The following is an 18,197-nucleotide window of genomic DNA, read 5'->3' as shown; positions in this document are numbered from 1 at the left end:
ACATTTCAACGTAACAACTTTTCACATTTCTTCACTTCATTATTTAACAGTTTCGATCCCTTGGTACGCATAAATCTAGCTGTCCCTGCGAACATTGTTTTTTCGTACTTGCTAACCGGACATGCTTTTTTCCTCACATATTTACCTTGTGCTTTCAGCACAAAATGAAAAAACAAAAAAAACAGTGTTGCAATGAAGACAATGTTTTATTAATAAAACAAGCACAAATGCTCAACCTGGTTTGCCTATCAAAAACACTCCTGTGCAGATAACAGCTCACTCATCATCGCTATCGACATTAGCTCCATGCTCGACAACATCGTTTAACGCAGCGGTGTAAAACTCACGGACACGCGTGCTAGCGCCAACATCAAATAACTTCAACAGGTCAGTTTTTTTCGCTGGCTTAACAGTTTTGTTCACAGGAGAAGCTTCCAAATTATTCATGCGTGGATAACAACACTGAGTGAGTCCGTGCGCGACCCCATTTTGTTTGTCACGTGATCCCGTACTGCAACGCTGGTTGGGCAAACGGATATATCGGCTTTTGTGGTAGCTTATCGGCCGTTGCAATAAATCGCTGAACTAAATGACGTTAAAAGCGGCATTTGTCCGCATTTGCAAACAAATTGATTTTGGTATACCACAATAGAAGTGGCGGACTATATATTACCGAGGCTGGGCTAAACTTTATCAAAATGGCGTTTATCGGTTTTTGCGTATGAACTCTTCATATATATATATATATATTAGGGGTTGGCAAATTAATGCGTTAATTAGCGTTAACTCATCAATCTATTAACGCCGACAATTATTTTATCGCACATTTGCGTATGTTGTTTACATGCTAACGCCTTTTCTTAACAAGATGGCATCTCCCGGATGTACTTCGGCGTGGAGAGGCTCTTGGTAAAGATGGAACATTTGGCAAAAATACCGGACAATTCTGCAAATTTCATGGCTGGCTTACAGCGTGGTCACTCCGTGATCACTTACGACCGCCAGACAATTCTGGATGTGGATGGATCGGGCCGTTTTGGACTGAATGACGCGTGCTTGCTAGACCGGCTAGCTAGCATGGGAATACTTTGCCAGCTACATCCAGCGGCTTGTGAAGCAGCGGAGTATATGTGTTGTCTGTCTATTCATGAATAATGCAGACGAGGAGTGTTGGCTGAGTTCTTAACGTTTGCTTTCAGAACGTGCATATCACAACATACAAGATCCCGTCATGGCGACACAACCTGCGCATGCTCGTCACTCCTGTTGCATGCTGGGTAGGGTAGTTCTTTTTTTCCCTGGCTCATAACATCACAATATAGTACCATGTATATGATGCGTTCAGTTTATCAAAGCACCAAGCAAACAATCGGAAAATTCCCATCATATCAATTCCTAGATATGGTCATAATTATTTTAAGTGCACTACGCAGAATAAACACAACATTATTAATATTGCTACTACGGATAATTTGATCAAAAATTCCCTAAAACAGCCCACTACCTATAATATAGGTTTTTTAAACATAAGATCCCTGATAATAAAAAAAAATGTTTCTGCTCTTACCTCAGAAATTACCTGTTCGGATGTTATGATTGTGGCTCAGAGATTTGTATGTAGATTATATTTATTTTCCATAACAAACAGGATAACTTAAATACCCTGGCAGTGGCAATAAGCTTAAATGTTTGTATTTACATTTGTTGAGTTGATTTTCCATAAAATATGCTATTTAACTGCTACTGTTTAACAAGGACTGATTTAAATTGTGTTTGCACAACAAATGTTTTGGCGCTTTTGTTCATGTGGGAGAATTTTCCAATAAAGGTGCACTACACACTACTTTTGAATTCATTATTGGGCTTGGCGTATACAATGCAGTTAATCGCGATTAATTGGAGAAATAGTGCGATTAACTTCGATTAAAATTTTTAATCGTTGCCCAGCCCTACATAAAATGTATATTTTATGTGGCCTGCAAAAGCCTGGACATAATACTCTATAATAATGCACTTTATCTTTCTATCCATCTCCATTTTGATGCATATCTTTTCAACTTTAATAGTCTAATAATGCTACAAATATTCTGTTATATTTACGATTTAAAAAATGAACACACCGTATTTCCTTGAATTACCGCCGGGTCAAACTCACTTCGCAAAATAATTAGTGCATGCTTAGTATTACTGCCGGGTCAAACTCATGATGTCATGAGTGACACTTCCCTTGTCATCATTTTCAAAATGGCGCAGAATGATTTCAATACCGGTAATTTGAAATTGCATAAAGGGAAGAAAATGAAGAGCTAGTCAGTAGGATTTAAGGTCCAAGCTATTGAATATGCTAAAAAGAACAGTAAGCAGCTATGTTTTATTAATATACCTGTGGAGACGCCGGTCCGACAGATGGGCAGGGCACGCTCAAGATGGCGGCGAGCGAGCGGAGAGAAGGAGCGGAAGAGCAACCTGGCCTGAGGTTTTATTGAAAAATAAACAAAGTCAATCTGCTCAAGCTATGTCCTTCCTTGGTGGTCCTGGGAACCTGCAAGACGACGGCTTGAGACCGTCACAATAACGGAGCTGCGTGTGTCAAATATGAGTCATTAAATGACTCCCGCCTCCTGGTGGTAGAGGGCGCTACTGATCCTTCTTGCGACTACTCGGCTGCAGAAGAAGTGACAACAAGCAGCAAGAGTGAGCAGCGTGTTTTTATTTTTTCCTCTCGCTTGCACTTTTAATATGGAGGATTACATATCTAAAATAAAACCGTTTTCTAAACTGGACTTTCAATCGAAGCAGGAGGTAATAAAGGAAGATCTCCATCGAGACAGAGAGACTTTTAAAACTGAAGAAAGATAAGGAAGACTTCTATGAACAAGTTATCGATGCTTTTGATCAGAAGGAGCTGGCATGGACTTTGTTTATAAGTAAAGGTAAGACCAAAATAACGTTTTTTTTTTTAATTAAATGTGTTTTCATGATGGTGTCCTTACATCACACTAAAATTTTTACTGCATGCCTTTGGCAAGTGCCGGAGTGAGAAGAGGTTTAAAATAATTAGTGCATGCTTACTTTTACCGCATGCCTTTGGTAAGCGCAGGAGTAAGAATAGGTTTTAAATTAATTAGATATCTGCTTGACTTATGATATCGAACTATCCATCCATCCATTTTCTACCGCTTATTCCCTTTTTTTGAGGGGTGGCGGGGGGCGCTGGCGCCTATCTCAGCTAAAATCAGGCGGAAAGAGGTGTACACCCTGGACAAGTCGCCACCTCACCGCAGGGCCAACACAAATGGACAGACAACATTCACACTCGAACTAATCCATCCATAAAATTGTACACTGTAAAAAAAATGGTTGATTTTACGGTAAAAACTTGCAGCTCAATCGCCAGAATTTTACCATAAAAAAACCAAGGTTGCGTTTTTTTCCATTTACAGAAGTACGCTGTAAAACAACAAACATGTTTTTTTACGGTTAAAAAAAGGCAGCTCGTTTACTGTAATTTAACCAATATATAAATATAAAAATAAAAACCGTAGTATGCCGTAAAATAAAATAAAAAAATGCACATTTTAAGGTAAAATTTTGGTGACTGACCAGGTTTTTTGTTGCAAAATCTTCCAATTTTTGTTTTTACTATGTCCCTTTAAAATATATATGCCTACACAATTGTGTATCAATATGATAAGGAGAATCTTTTTACAGTGTTTCTCAAACTTATTTCACCTCAGAAAAAAACGTGTCTCCAAGTAACACCTAAACGACGTGAACTGAAGTGAAGAGAATTCTATTTATATAGCGCTTTTTCTCTAGTGACTCAAAGCGCTTTTACATAGTGAAACCCAACATCTAAGTTACATTTAAACCAGTGTGGGTGGCACTGGGAGCAGGTGGGTAAAGTGTCTTGCCCAAGGACACAACAGCAGTGACTAGGATGGGATCGAACCTGCAACCCTCAAGTTGCTGGCACGGCCTCTCTACCAACCGGGCCATACATTTTCGTGAAAAGACTATGACAAATACTACAAACCCCGCTTCCATATGAGTTGGGAAATTGTGTTAGATGTAAATATAAACGGAATACGAGGAATACGCCTCCCTAGGGATATGTTTAGGGCACGTCCAGCTGGTAGGAGGCCACGGGGAAGACCCAGGACACGTTGGGAAGACTATGTCTCCCGGCTGGCCTGGGAACGCCTCGGGATCCCCCGGGAAGAGCTAGACGAAGTGGCTGGAGATAGGGAAGTCTGGGCTTCCCTGCTTAGGCTGCTGCCCCCGCGACCCGACCTCGGATAAGCGGAAGATGATGGATGGATGGATGGATACGAGGATTTGCAAATCATTTTCAACCCATATTCAGTTGAATATGCTACAAAGACAACATATTTGATGTTCAAACTGATAAATAATTATTTTTTGGCAAATAATCATTAACTTTAGAATTTGATGCCAGCAACACCTGACAAAGAAGTTGGGAAAGGTGGCAATAAATACTGATAAAATTGAGGAATGCTCATCAAACACTTATTTGGAACATCCCACAGGTGTGCAGGCTAATTGGGAACAGGTGGGTGCCATGATTGGGTATAAAAGCAGCTTCCATGAAATGCTAAGTCATTCACAAACAAAGATAGGGCGAGGGTCACCAATTTGTAAGAAAAATTGTCCAACAGTTTTAGAACAACATTTCTCAACGAGCTATTGCAAGGAATTTAGGGATTTTACCATCTACTGTCCGTAAAATCATCAAAAGGTTCAGAGAATCTGGAGAAATCACTGCACGTAAGCGATGATATTACAGACCTTTGATTCCTCAGGCGGAGCTGCATCAAAAACCGACAGTGTGTAAAGGATATCACCACATGGGCTCAGGAACACTTCAGAAAACCACTGTCAGAAATTACAGTTGGTTGCGACATCTGTAAGTGCAAGTTAAAACTCTGCGAAAGCCACCTATCAACAACACCCAAGAAACGCCGCTGGCTTCGCTGGGCCCGAGCTCATCTAAGATGGACTGATGCAAAGTGGAAAAGTGTTCTGTGGTCTGACGAGTCCACATTTCAAATTATATTTGGAAACTGTGGACGTGGTGGCCACGGAACAAAGAGGAAAATAATCATCCGGATTGTTATAGAAACAAAGTTCAAAAGCCAGCATCTGTGATGATATGGGGGTGTATTAGTGCCCAAGGCATGGGTAACTTACACATCTGTGAAGGCACCATTAATGCTGAATGGTCCATACAGGTTTTGGAGCAACATATGTTGTCATCCAAGCAACGTTATCATGGACGCCCCTGCTTATTTCAGCAAGACAATGCCAAGCCACGTGTTACAACAGCATGCTTTAGTAGTAAAAGAGTGCGGGTACTTTCCTGGCCCGCCTGCAGTCCAGACCTGTCTCCCAATGAAAATTATGAAGCGTAAAATACGACAGCGGAGACCTCGGACTGTTGAACGACTGAAGCTCTACATAAAACAAGAATGGGAAAGAATTCCACTTTCAAAGCTTCAACAATTAGTTTCCTCAGCTCCCAAACGTTTATTGAGTGTTGTTAAAAGAAAAGGTGATGTAACACAGTGGTGAACATGCCCTTTCCCAACTACTTTGCCACGTGTTGCAGCCATGAAATTCTAATTTAATTATTCGCAAAAAAATAAATAAAGTTTATCAGTTTGAACATCAAATATGTTGTCTTTGTAGTGCATTCAACTGAATATGGGTTGAAAAGCATTTGGAAATCATTGTATTCCGTTTATATTTACATCTAACAAAATTTCCCAACTCATATGGAAAAGGGGTTTGTACTTGGACCATGGTTCTTGAGTCTCCAGTTAATATTGCATAACTTAACAAGCAGGTTTTTGGAATGTAAGGGGAAGCACGAGGAGAACATGCATCTCCTTTCGACCCTCAGTCTTCTACTGTTCGGCCAACCTGCTTGCCAAAAAGCAGCTTTGCAGCCTCGTAAAAAGTGAAAAAAAAAAACAGAGCATAATTCATGTAATGGAGTTTGGATAAATACATGCTTGTTTATTCCTATCAACATAAAAAAAGGAGTCTGTGAACCTTGAAAACACAGATTTATTTCCATGGAATATCTCACCTGTTGCAGCCGACATCTGCACTAAATTTGCCCTGCAACGCACCATTTGCAGATGGCACATAAACTGAACCACATGTAAGTGGTAGCAGCGAGACATTTTTTAATCTCTCAAAGGTTGTATGCCTTAGCCCTCCTAAAAACGGGATCAGTCAGAGTCCACTTTTGCCAAACCCAGTAAATCCATAGTGAACGGCTGTCTCGGCGAAGCACTGCATGGACTTCAGAATATCCTTCTATATCAGGGGTCGGGAACCTTTTTGGCCATGAAAGCCAAATATTTCCAAATGTATTTCCGTGAGAGCCATATCATATTTTTTAAAACTGAATACAACTAAATGCGTGCATTTTTAAGTAAGACCAACATTTTCAGAGTATAATAAGTCTCTTATTCTTTTTAATAACATTGTTATTCGGAAGCTAACCAATAATAAATAAAATGTCATGTCTGTTGATCATGTTTTTGTTTGGCCATGTGCTGTTTGTCTTTTGGACTCTTTAAGTTCCTGTTTTTTTTTCCACTCCCTTGTCTGGTTTCCTTGGTTACTCATTTTGTCCACCTGTCTCTGCTTCCCGAGCACTAATCAGAGGCAGTATTTAAGCTCGTCTTTGCCAGTCAGTCGCCCTGTGCTGATGTTTCATGCCTTGCCATAGTGTCGTGCTTCATGCCATGCCAAGTAAGTTCTGTTTGATTTACGTTCTTAGTCTGTTTATGGGTTAGCTTTGTTCTTTAGCCCAAGTTGTGCCTCCGCTGTGAGCGATTTTTGTTTGTATATTTTTTTAGTTAGAATTACACGTTTTTACCTAAATGCCATGTCCCGAGTAGTCCGTCAGACTTCCTGGGAGAACGACCCCGCATCAAGCTGCAACCCCCCCCACCAAATCGTGACATAAAATACTTCTTACCATTAATGCGACTTCTTGAACAGGTGCGGTAGAAAACGGATGGATAGATATAAATGCATGAGAATGTTTTATGTTTTGCACGTTATTTTTAGCACTGTGATTACCAGCAAAATTATTCATAATTATCGCGTTAAGCAATGTCAGCTAAGATTTATCAGAGAGCCAGATGCAGTCATCCAAAGAGCCACATCTGGCTCTAGAGCCATAGGTTCCCTACCCCTGTACTATATCAAACAACTCTGGACTATAAGACACATTTTCAATATAATTTCTGCCTGTTCGGACTGATACCATCCCTTTAACTTACTGCATAGGATAGGGATATTCATATTAGGGTTGGGCGATATGGCCTTTTTTTAAATATCTCGATATTTTTAGGCTATATCGCGATACATGATATATATATCTCGATATTTTGCCTTAGCCTTGAATGAACACTTGATGCATATAATCACAGCAGTATAATGATTCTATGTGTCTACATTAAAGGCCTACTGAAATGAGATTGTCTTATTTAAACGGGGATAGGAGGTCCATTCTATGTGTCATACTTGATCATTTCGCGATATTGCCATATTTTTGCTGAAAGGATTTAGTAGAGAACATCCACGATAAAGTTCGCAACTTTTGGTCGCTAATAAAGAAGCCTTGCCTGTACCGGAAGTAGCAGACGATGTGCGCGTGACGTCACGGGTTGCGGAGCTCCTCACATCTGAACATTGTTTACAATCATGGCCACCAGCAGCTAGAGCGATTCGGACCGAGAAAGCAACGATTTCCTCATTAATTTGAGCGAGGATGAAAGATTCCTGGATGCGGAAAGTGAGAGTGAAGGACTAGAAAAAAAAATAGACGAGGGCAGTGGGAGCGATTCAGATGTTATTAGACACATTTACTAGGATAATTCTGGAAAATCCCTTATCTGCTTATTGTGTTACTAGTGTTTTAGTGAGATTATATGGTCGTACCTGTACAACCTGAAAGTCGGAGGGGTGTGATTTTTTACCCCCCCCCTTCCTCCACAGGTTTAGGCATCCGGCGGTCGGAGGCGGCCGGTGGGAGGAGGCAAGAGAGTCCGCAGCTGCAGAAGAAACGACGCAAGCTCTCCGCTCATGTCTACGGTAAGAGCCGATTTATTACCACCATTTTCTCACTTTTCTCACCGAAACCTGCCGGTTGACATGTGGTAGAGAACCATGTTCGCTTGACCGCTCTGTTCCGTAGTAAAGCTTCACCGTCATCTTTCGGGAATGTAAACAAGGAAACACCGGCTGTGTTTGTGTTGCTAAAGGCGGCCGCAATACACCGCTTCCCACCTACATCTTTCTTTTTTGACGTCTCCATTATTCATTGAACAAATTGCAAAATATTCAGCAACACAGATGTCCAGAATACTGTGGAATTAGACAATTTATAGCTGGGATTCGGGCTGGAACAAAATGTCCGCTACAATCCGTGACGTCACGCGCACGCGTCATCATACCGCAACGTTTTCAACAGGATACTTAGCGCGAAATTTAAAGTTGCAATTAAGTAAACTAAATTGGCCGTATTGGCATGTGTTGCAATGTTAATATTTCATCATTGATATATAAACTATCAGACTGCGTGGTCAGTAGTGGTGGCTTTCAGTAGGCCTTTAAGTTGAATATCCCCGGTATAGGATGTTGAAAAAAAACTTACCCTGCATAAGCCTTGGACGCAGATGTCGTTGGTATCGGGTCCACACGGCGTGCCGTCAGTGACCCGGTCCCTGAGCTGATAGTAGGCCGTGCTGCCAGCTACCCTGCAGAACAGTTTACACCTGTCCTTCATCAGGACTGACCACACAGACGAGAGGAAAACAAATACTGCATGTCACCCAGTCAAAACACCACGATGAGGAAAACGGAACAAACGTGGTGCGGGACTCACTTCCGCTGTATTTGGGCACCCAGCGAACGTTAGGAGGTAGGCCGTTGATGTTGAAATGTCTGCCATCGAACGAGGAACATTGCTCCTCCCTGAAGTCCTTCTTCTGCTTGGAGCACGGCTCGGAGCTGCAGGAACGGAACTTCATCCGGCGACCGACGCAGTACATGCCGCCGTTCCTGGGCCTGGTTGGAGACACGTAGACCAGGGGGTGTCAAACTCCAATACAGAGTGGGCCGAAATGTAAAACTGAACAAAGCCGCGGGCCAAGGTTGAACAAATGAACCTTTTAATAGGGACCCAAACAAGTTTTTGCAATGAATATTGAACAAGCAAGGCTTATATAGGGCAGCACAGGGGTTAGTGCATCTGCCTCACAATACGAAGGTCCTGTGTGATCCTGGGTTCAATCCCGGGCTGGGGATTTTTCTGTGTGGAGTTTGCATGTTCTCCCCGTGACTGCGTGGGTTCTCTCCGGGTATTCCGGCTCTCCGTGGAACAGGCATCCATCCATCCATCCATCCATTTTCTACCGCTTATTCCCTTTTGGGGCCGCGGGGGCCGCTGGCGCCTATCTCAGCTACAATCGGGCGGGAGGCGGGGTACACCCTGGACAAGTCGCCACCTCATCGCAGGGCGTGGAACAGGCAGATCTTATATAACGTAATAGTGCAAAATCAACTTTCAAAAAACAAACAAAAATACATCAGTGGTATATTAAATAAAATTGAATTTAAAAAATGAATGCCTCTTTTTTTATTTGTAGCCTTCTGAGGTAAATATCAGCATTGACTTTTTCCACGGGCTAATAAATTCGAAAATAAAATATGAATGAGGTGAGTAGGGTTTGGTGATAGCGCGGGGGGGGGGGGTGGCGTATATTGTAGCGTTCCGGAAAAGTTAGTATTGCAAGGGGTTCTGGGTATTTGTTCTGTTGTGTTACTGTGCGGGTGTTCTCCCGAAATGTGTTTTGTCATTCTTGTTTGGTGTGGGTTCACAGTGTGGCGCATATTTTTAACAATGTTAAAGTTGTTTATATGGCCACCCTCAGTGTGACCTGTATGGCTGTTGACCAAGTATGCGTGGCATTCGCATATATTATGTGACTTGGCCAGCACGCTGTTTACATGGAGGAAAAAGAGGACGTGAAGTGAAGTGAATTATATTTATATAGCGCTTTTCTCTAGTGACTCAAAGCACTTTACATAGTGAAACCCAATATCTAAATTACATTTAAAGCAGTGCGGGTGGCACTGGGAGCAGGTGGGTAAAGTGTCTTGCCCAAGGACACAACGGCAGTGACTAGGATGGAGGAAGCGGGAATCGAACCTGCAACCCTCAAGTTGCTGGCACGGCCACTCTACCAACCGAGCTATGCCGCCCCAATGGTGGTAATAAGTCGGCTCTTACCGTAGACATGAGCGGAGAGCTTGTGACGACATGTTGTAGAGGACGCTAAAGGCAGTGCCTTTAAGGCACGCCCCCAATATTGTTATCCGGGTGGAAATCGGGAGAATGGTTGCCCAGGGAGATTTTTGGGAAGGGCACTAAACTTCGGGAGTCTCCCGGGAAAATCAGGAGGGTTGGCAAGTATGAGTATTAGCGGTGAATTTGGTGTTACCGGCGGGCCAGCTCTAATGTTAAGTGGATATTGCCTCAAGGGCCAAATGAAATTAAACGGAAGGCCAAATTTGGCCCACAGGCCAGAGTTTGACACCCATGACATAGACGGAATAAGTACAATAAAACTGAAGGCTTGGATTTACGATTGTGTAATATTGATCGTGATGCTTGCCAGGTTTGATCAATGACTTTTTAATGGAGAAGAAAACAATCCGAGACGGGATCCCTATTAAAGTCGATTGCTTCCAAATGTACAATCTGGATTAGATCTGGCTGAAACCACATATTTTGACGCATTTTGCTCAAATCGCATACTGTAAGAAGGGTTCAATCTCTTTCCTGTCCGAGTTTGAAGCCGTTACAACAAACGCGCTCAGAGGAGATAATGTTTGAAAGATAGTGACGGGTTTTTACAAAACTTTTGTTTTAAAGGGGTAATTGCCAACTTCCTGTTGATTTTTGCTGAAGGGTGTCAATTAATGAAATGTAGGGCTAAGTGAGACCTACATAGGGGTTTTTGTTTCATGTCTCTATGACATTCCTACCGGAAGTTACAAGCAGTTTTGTCTGTGTTTTCTTCCCAAGAGCAGTTTTGTCAGTGTTTTATTCCTAGGGGGCGCTCTAGCGCAATTCTGATTTTTTATTTTTTTTTCTTAGATCGCAATTTTCACCAGTCCTGATGTGTGTGTCCAGTTTGGTGAGTTTTGAAGCATTTTGTGGGAGTCAAATTACAGCTCAAAGAGGTAAAAATGACATTTTTTTAGAAACTTTTGTTTTGAAGGGGTTTTTGTCAACTTCCTGTTGATTTTTGCTGAAGGATGTCAGTGTATGAAATGTAGGTCTAAGTCTGACCTACATAGAGGTTTTTGTTTCATGTCTCTACAACATTCCTAACGTAAGTTACATGCAGTTTTGTCTGTGTTTTCTTCCCAAGAGCAATTTTGTCAGTGTTTTATTCCTAGGGGGAGCTAGAGCGCAATTTGGAGTTTTGGGTTTTTTTATTTTTCTGAGATCGCAATTTTCACCAGTCATGATGTGTGTGTCCTGTTTGGTGAGTTTTGAAGCATTTTATGGGAGTCAAATTACAGCTCAAAGAGGTAAAAATTATATTTCTTTAGAAACTTTTGTGTTGAAGGGGTTTTTGCCAACTGCCTGTTGATTTTTGCTGAAGGATGTCAGTGTATGAAATGTAGGTCTAAGTCTGACCTACATAGAGGTTTTTCTTTCATGTCTCTACAACATTCCTAACGTAAGTTACAAGCAGTTTTGTCCGTGTTTTCTTCCCAAGAGCAGTTTTGTCAGTGTTTTATTCCTAGGGGGCGCTAGAGCCCAATTTGGAGTTTTGGGGTTTGGTTTTTATTTTCGATCGCAATTTTCACCAGTCATCATGATGTGTGTGTCCTGTTTGGTGAGTTTTGAAGCATTTTGTGGGAGTCAAATTACAGCTCAAAGAGGTAAAAATTACATTTTTTTAGAAACTTTTGTTTTGAACGGGTTTTTGTCAACTTCCTGTTGATTTTTGCTGAAGGATGTAAATGTATGAAATGTAGGTCTAAGTCAGACCTACATAGAGGTTTTTGTTTCATGTCTCTACAACATTCCTGACGTAAGTTACAAGCAGTTTTGTCCGTGTTTTCTTCCCAAGAGCAATTTTGTCAGTGTTTTATTCCTAGGGGGCGCTAGAGCGCAATTTGGAGTTTGGGGGTTTTATGTTTTTTTCTTAGATCGCAATTTTCACCAGTCATGATGTGTGTGTCCTGTTTGGTGAGTTTTGAAGCATTTTATGGGAGTCAAATTACAGCTCAAAGAGGTAAAAATGACTTCTTTTTTTTTTGAAACTTTTGTTTTGAAGGGTTTTTTGCCAACTTCCTGTTGATTTTTGCTGAAGGATGTCAGTGTATGAAATGTAGGTCTAAGTCTGACCTACGTAGAAGTTTTTGTTTCATGTCTATACGAGTAAGCATTGCAACAATTTCTTGTTACATTTGACCTGTTTGCTCTTTTATACCACTTTAATTTTTTTTAAATTGTATTCTTAAAATGACCCCTGACTTAAATGGAAACTGATGAACGACTTCCATAGCGGAGTTACTAGAGCCAGCAAATTCTGAGGATTGATAAGTAAGTTTTTGTATTTATGCCATTGTGCTAGTTTTGTTTATAGTTCATTATTATTCATAGCCAATTGTTTTTGTGCAAAGTCCTTTAGTTCACGTCCGTCATTTCATGCCATCGAGCAGGTGTTTTTGTTTGACGTTTGTACTGTTTAGCCAAGTTTCATCCTCCATTGTGAGCGCTTTTTGTTGTTTATTTGTTTATTAAATAAATGAATGTACTTACATTCATGCCTGACTCGTCCCACATCATCCTTGCATCGAGGAAGCACAAACATCCACAGCCCAAGCCTGACATTGTTTGTTTGTGTTAGGCCCTTCTTTAAAAAAAAACAGCTCAGTTTTTTAGTGAAGTGAATGATATTTATATAGCGCATTTTCTCTAGTGACTCAAAGCGCTTTACATAGTGCAACCCGATATCGAAGTTACATTTAAACCAGTGTGGGTGGCACTGGGTAAAGTGTCTTGCCCAAGGACACAACGGCAGCGACTAGGTTGGCGGAAGCGGGAATCGAGCCTGCAACCCTCAAGCTGCTGGCACGGCCGCTCTACCAACCGAGCTATACCGCCCAAAACACCAAATACGCAACATTTTCCCCCGAAAATATCTCAAAGTGGAATATTTAACGTGCCTTGAATAGGTCGATAATTCAAAATGACATTGATTTTGATTCATTATTATTTTTTAAAGAAAGAAAGCCTGCATGGCAGCTTTGTTGTTTATTTGCAACAATTTTGTTACATTTCACCTGTTCGCTCTTTTATACCACTTTAATCGTTTTAAATTGTATTCTTAAAATGACCCCTGACTTAAATGGAAACTGATGAACGACTTCCATAGCGGAGTCACTAGAGCCCGCAAATTCTGAGGATTGATAAGTAAGTTTTTGTATTCATGCCATTGTGCTAGCTTTGTTTATCGTTTATTATTATTCATAGCCAATTGTTTTTGTGCAAAGTCCTTTAGTTCACGTCCGTCATTTCATGCCATCGAGCAGGTGTTTTTGTTTCACGTTTGTCCTGTTTAGCCAAGTTTCTTCATTGTGAGCGCTTTTTGTTGTTTATTTGTTTATTAAATAAATGAATGTACTTACATTCATGCCTGACTCGTCCCACATCATCCTTGCATCGAGGAAGCACAAACATCCACAGCCCAAGCCTGACATTGTTTGTTTGTGTTAGGCCCTTCTTTAAAAAAAAACAGCTCAGTTTTTTAGTGAAGTGAATGATATTTATATAGCGCATTTTCTCTAGTGACTCAAAGCGCTTTACATAGTGCAACCCGATATCGAAGTTACATTTAAACCAGTGTGGGTGGCACTGGGTAAAGTGTCTTGCCCAAGGACACAACAGCAGCGATTAGGTTGGCGGAAGCGGGAATCGAACCTGCAACCCTCAAGCTGCTGGCACGGCCGCTCTACCAACCGAGCTGTACCGCCCAAAACACCAAATACGCAACATTTTCCCCCGAAAATATCTCAAAGTGGAATATTTAACGTGCCTTGAATAGGTAGATAATTCAAAATGACATTGATTTTGATTCATTATTATTTTTTAAAGAAAGAAAGCCTGCATGGCAGCTTTGTTGTTTATTTGCAACAATTTTGTTACATTTCACCTGTTCGCTCTTTTATACCACTTTAATCGTTTTAAATTGTATTCTTAAAATGACCCCTGACTTAAATGGAAACCGATGAACAACTTCCATAGCGGAGTCACTAGAGCCCGCAAATTCTGAGGATTGATAAGTAAGTTTTTGTATTTATGCCATTGTGCTAGCTTTGTTTATCGTTTATTATTATTCATAGCCAATTGTTTTTGTGCAAAGTCCTTTAGTTCACGTCCGTCATTTCATGCCATCGAGCAGGTGTTTTTGTTTCACGTTTGTACTGTTTAGCCAAGTTTCTTCCTCCATTGTGAGCGCTTTTTGTTGTTTATTTGTTTATTAAATAAATGAATGTACTAACATTCATGCCTGACTCGTCCCACATCATCCTTGCATCGAGGAAGCACAAACATCCACAGCCCAAGCCTGACATAGTTTGTTTGTTTTAGGCCCTTCTTTAAAAAAAAACAGCTCAGTTTTTTAGTGAAGTGAATGATATTTATATAGCGCATTTTCTCTAGTGACTCAAAGCGCTTTACATAGTGCAACCCGATATCGAAGTTACATTTAAACCAGTGTGGGTGGCACTGGGTAAAGTGTCTTGCCCAAGGACACAACAGCAGCAATTAGGTTGGCGGAAGCGGGAATCGAACCTGCAACCCTCAAGCTGCTGGCACGGCCGCTCTACCAACCGAGCTATACCGCCCAAAACACCAAATACGCAACATTTTCCCCCGAAAATATCTCAAAGTGGAATATTTAACGTGCCTTGAATAGGTCGATAATTCAAAATGACATTGATTTTGATTCATTATTATTTTTTAAAGAAAGAAAGCCTGCATGGCAGCTTTGTTGTTTATTTGCAACAATTTTGTTACATTTCACCTGTTCGCTCTTTTATACCACTTTAATCGTTTTAAATTGTATTCTTAAAATGACCCCTGACTTAAATGGAAACTGATGAACGACTTCCATAGCGGAGTCACTAGAGCCCGCAAATTCTGAGGATTGATAAGTAAGTTTTTGTATTTATGCCATTGTGCTAGCTTTGTTTATCGTTTATTATTATTCATAGCCAATTGTTTTTGTGCAAAGTCCTTTAGTTCACGTCCGTCATTTCATGCCATCGAGCAGGTGTTTTTGTTTCACGTTTGTCCTGTTTAGCCAAGTTTCTTCCTCCATTGTGAGCGCTTTTTGTTGTTTATTTGTTTATTAAATAAATGAATGTACTAACATTCATGCCTGACTCGTCCCACATCATCCTTGCATCGAGGAAGCACAAACATCCACAGCCCAAGCCTGACATAGTTTGTTTGTTTTAGGCCCTTCTTTAAAAAAAAACAGCTCAGTTTTTTAGTGAAGTGAATGATATTTATATAGCGCATTTTCTCTAGTGAGTCAAAGCGCTTTACATAGTGCAACCCGATATCGAAGTTACATTTAAACCAGTGTGGGTGGCACTGGGTAAAGTGTCTTGCCCAAGGACACAACGGCAGCGACTAGGTTGGCGGAAGCGGGAATCGAACCTGCAACCCTCAAGCTGCTGGCACGGCCGCTCTACCAACCGAGCTATACCGCCCAAAACACCAAATACGCAACATTTTCCCCCGAAAATATCTCAAAGTGGAATATTTAACGTGCCTTGAATAGGTAGATAATTCAAAATGACATTGATTTTGATTCATTATTATTTTTTAAAGAAAGAAACAGCCTGCATGGCAGCTTTGTGTTATTAGAGTAAACATTGCAACCATTTCCTGTTACATTTCACCTGTTTGCTCTTCTATACCACTTTAATTTTTTTTAAATTGTATTCTTAAAATGACCCCTGACATAAATGGAAACTGATGAACGACCTCCATAGCGGAGTTACTAGAGCCCGCAAATTCTGAGAATTGATAAGTAAGTTCTCAGGACTCTCTGCTTGTCTTACGACGACTTATCAAAAACAGAAATGCACTTAATGTGATAAGTGTAATTACCGGGAAGCAACCTTTTTGAAATAGGCCACCGTAGAAAGCATTGGTGAACATTAGCTATGGAAAGAATTCCCCTGAAGGAGGTTTGATGTACGGAACATTGACTTTGGCATTTAAAATGGAGACACGGTTCAGCGGGCATGCGTGACTGCAAAGGCGAGTGCTCACACAGGTCGGTTGCATTCGCGCACTGCCATCTTGATCCCTCCGCCGCACGTCCGAGAACAGGTGCCGAAAGGACTCCAAACGCCCCACGCCCCCTCCACGGGTGTGGCGTCGTGCTCTTTGGCGATGCACTGGCCGTGTTTGCAGTGCTGCATTTGGAGAGGAAGGGGAGAAAAAAGAAACAAGATATTTGGCACCGGGATGCAGACGAATAACAGAAAAAGTTGACATTTTACACATCTATCTGCTTTGATGCTAATCTGGGAGAAATTTTACGGTGAAATACAGTGTGGCAAAAAAAGTATTTAGTCAGCCAGCGATTGTGCAAGTTCTCCCACTTAAAATGATGACAGAGGTCTGTAATTTTCATCATAGGTACACCCAGGAATTCACATTGTAGGAATTTTAAAGAATTTATTTGTAAATTATGGTGGAAAATAAGTATTTGGTCAACCATTCAAAGCTCTCACTGATGGAAGGAGGTTTTGGCTCCAAATCTCACGATACATGGCCCCATTCATTCTTTCCTTAACACGGATCAATCGTCCTGTCCCCTTAGCAGAAAAACAGCCCCAAAGCATGATGTTTCCACCCCCATGCTTCACAGTAGGTGTGGTGTTCTTGGGATGCAACCCAGTATTCTTCTTCATCCAAACACAACGAGTTCTATTTTGGTTTCATCTGACCACATGACATTCTCCCGATCCTCTGCTGTATCATCCATGTGCTCTCTGGCAAACTTCAGACGGGCCTGGACATGCACTTGCTTAAGCAGGGGGACACGTCTGGCACTGCAGGATTGGATTCCCTGTCGGTGTTTTCCGTTCGGGCTCCAGTACTCTGGAATGCCCTCCCGGTAACAGTTCGAGATGCTACCTCAGTAGAAGCATTTAAGTCTCACCTTAAAACTCATTTGTATACTCTAGCCTTTAAATAGACCTCCTTTTTAGACCAGTTGATCTGCCGCTTCTTCTCTTTTTCTCTTCTGTCCCCCCCTCCCTTGTGGAGGGGGTCCGGTCCGATGACCATGGATGAAGTACTGGCTGTCCAGAGTCGGGACCCATGATGAACCGCTCGCCTGTGTATCGGTTGGGGACATCTCTACGCTGCTGATCCGACTCCGCTTGGGATGGTTTCCCGTGGACGGGACTCACGCTGCTGTCTTGGATCCGCTTTGAACTGAACTCTCGCGGCTGTGTTGGAGCCACTATGGATTGAACTTTCACAGTATCATGTTAGACCCGCTCGACATCCATAGCTTTCGGTCTCCAAGGTTCTCATAGTCATCATTGTCACTGGCGTCCCACTGGGTGTGAGTTTTCCTTGCCCTTATTTGGGTTCTTCCGAGGATGTCGTAGTCGTAGTGGTTTTGCAGTCCTTTGAGACATTTGTGATTTAGGGCTATATAAATAAACATTGATTGATTGATTGAAGTGTACCTTTGATGAAAATTACAGACCTCTGTCATCCTTTGAAGTGGGAGAACTTGCACAATCGGTGGCTGACTAAATACTTTTTTGCCCCACTGTATATGATTTGCCTGAGAAGCTAGACAGGACAAAAAAAAAGTTTTTTTTTTTCCTTTCTTTTTTTTCTAAGACTTTAGTTTAGGCCAGGGGTAGGGAACCTATGGCTCTAGAGTCAGATGTGGCTCTTTTGATGACTGCATCTGGCTCTCGGATAAATCTGAGCTGACATTGCTTAACACGATAAGTAATGAATAATTCCACATGTAATCACAGTGTTGAAAATAACGTTCAAAATATAAAACATTCTAATGCTT

General features: G+C 41.4%; 1 protein-coding gene across 1 annotated transcript in view; it reads right to left on the bottom strand.

The window, feature by feature from the left end:
* Positions 1 to 18,197, bottom strand: part of adamts9 (ADAM metallopeptidase with thrombospondin type 1 motif, 9) — a 153,952-nt gene that overhangs the window by 74,119 nt on the left and 61,636 nt on the right. The window contains exons 12-14 of the mRNA XM_061875256.1: positions 16,418 to 16,563; positions 8,930 to 9,111; positions 8,699 to 8,835 (exon numbers count right to left, since the gene is read on the bottom strand). Of these exons, the coding sequence (XP_061731240.1) occupies positions 8,699 to 8,835; positions 8,930 to 9,111; positions 16,418 to 16,563 (465 nt within the window). The remainder of the gene's footprint in view (positions 1 to 8,698; positions 8,836 to 8,929; positions 9,112 to 16,417; positions 16,564 to 18,197) is intronic.

This window comes from Nerophis ophidion, linkage group LG16 (genome assembly GCF_033978795.1).
Source record: "Nerophis ophidion isolate RoL-2023_Sa linkage group LG16, RoL_Noph_v1.0, whole genome shotgun sequence".
Taxonomy (NCBI): domain Eukaryota; kingdom Metazoa; phylum Chordata; class Actinopteri; order Syngnathiformes; family Syngnathidae; genus Nerophis; species Nerophis ophidion.
This window is presented reverse-complemented; position numbering and strand designations above follow the sequence as displayed.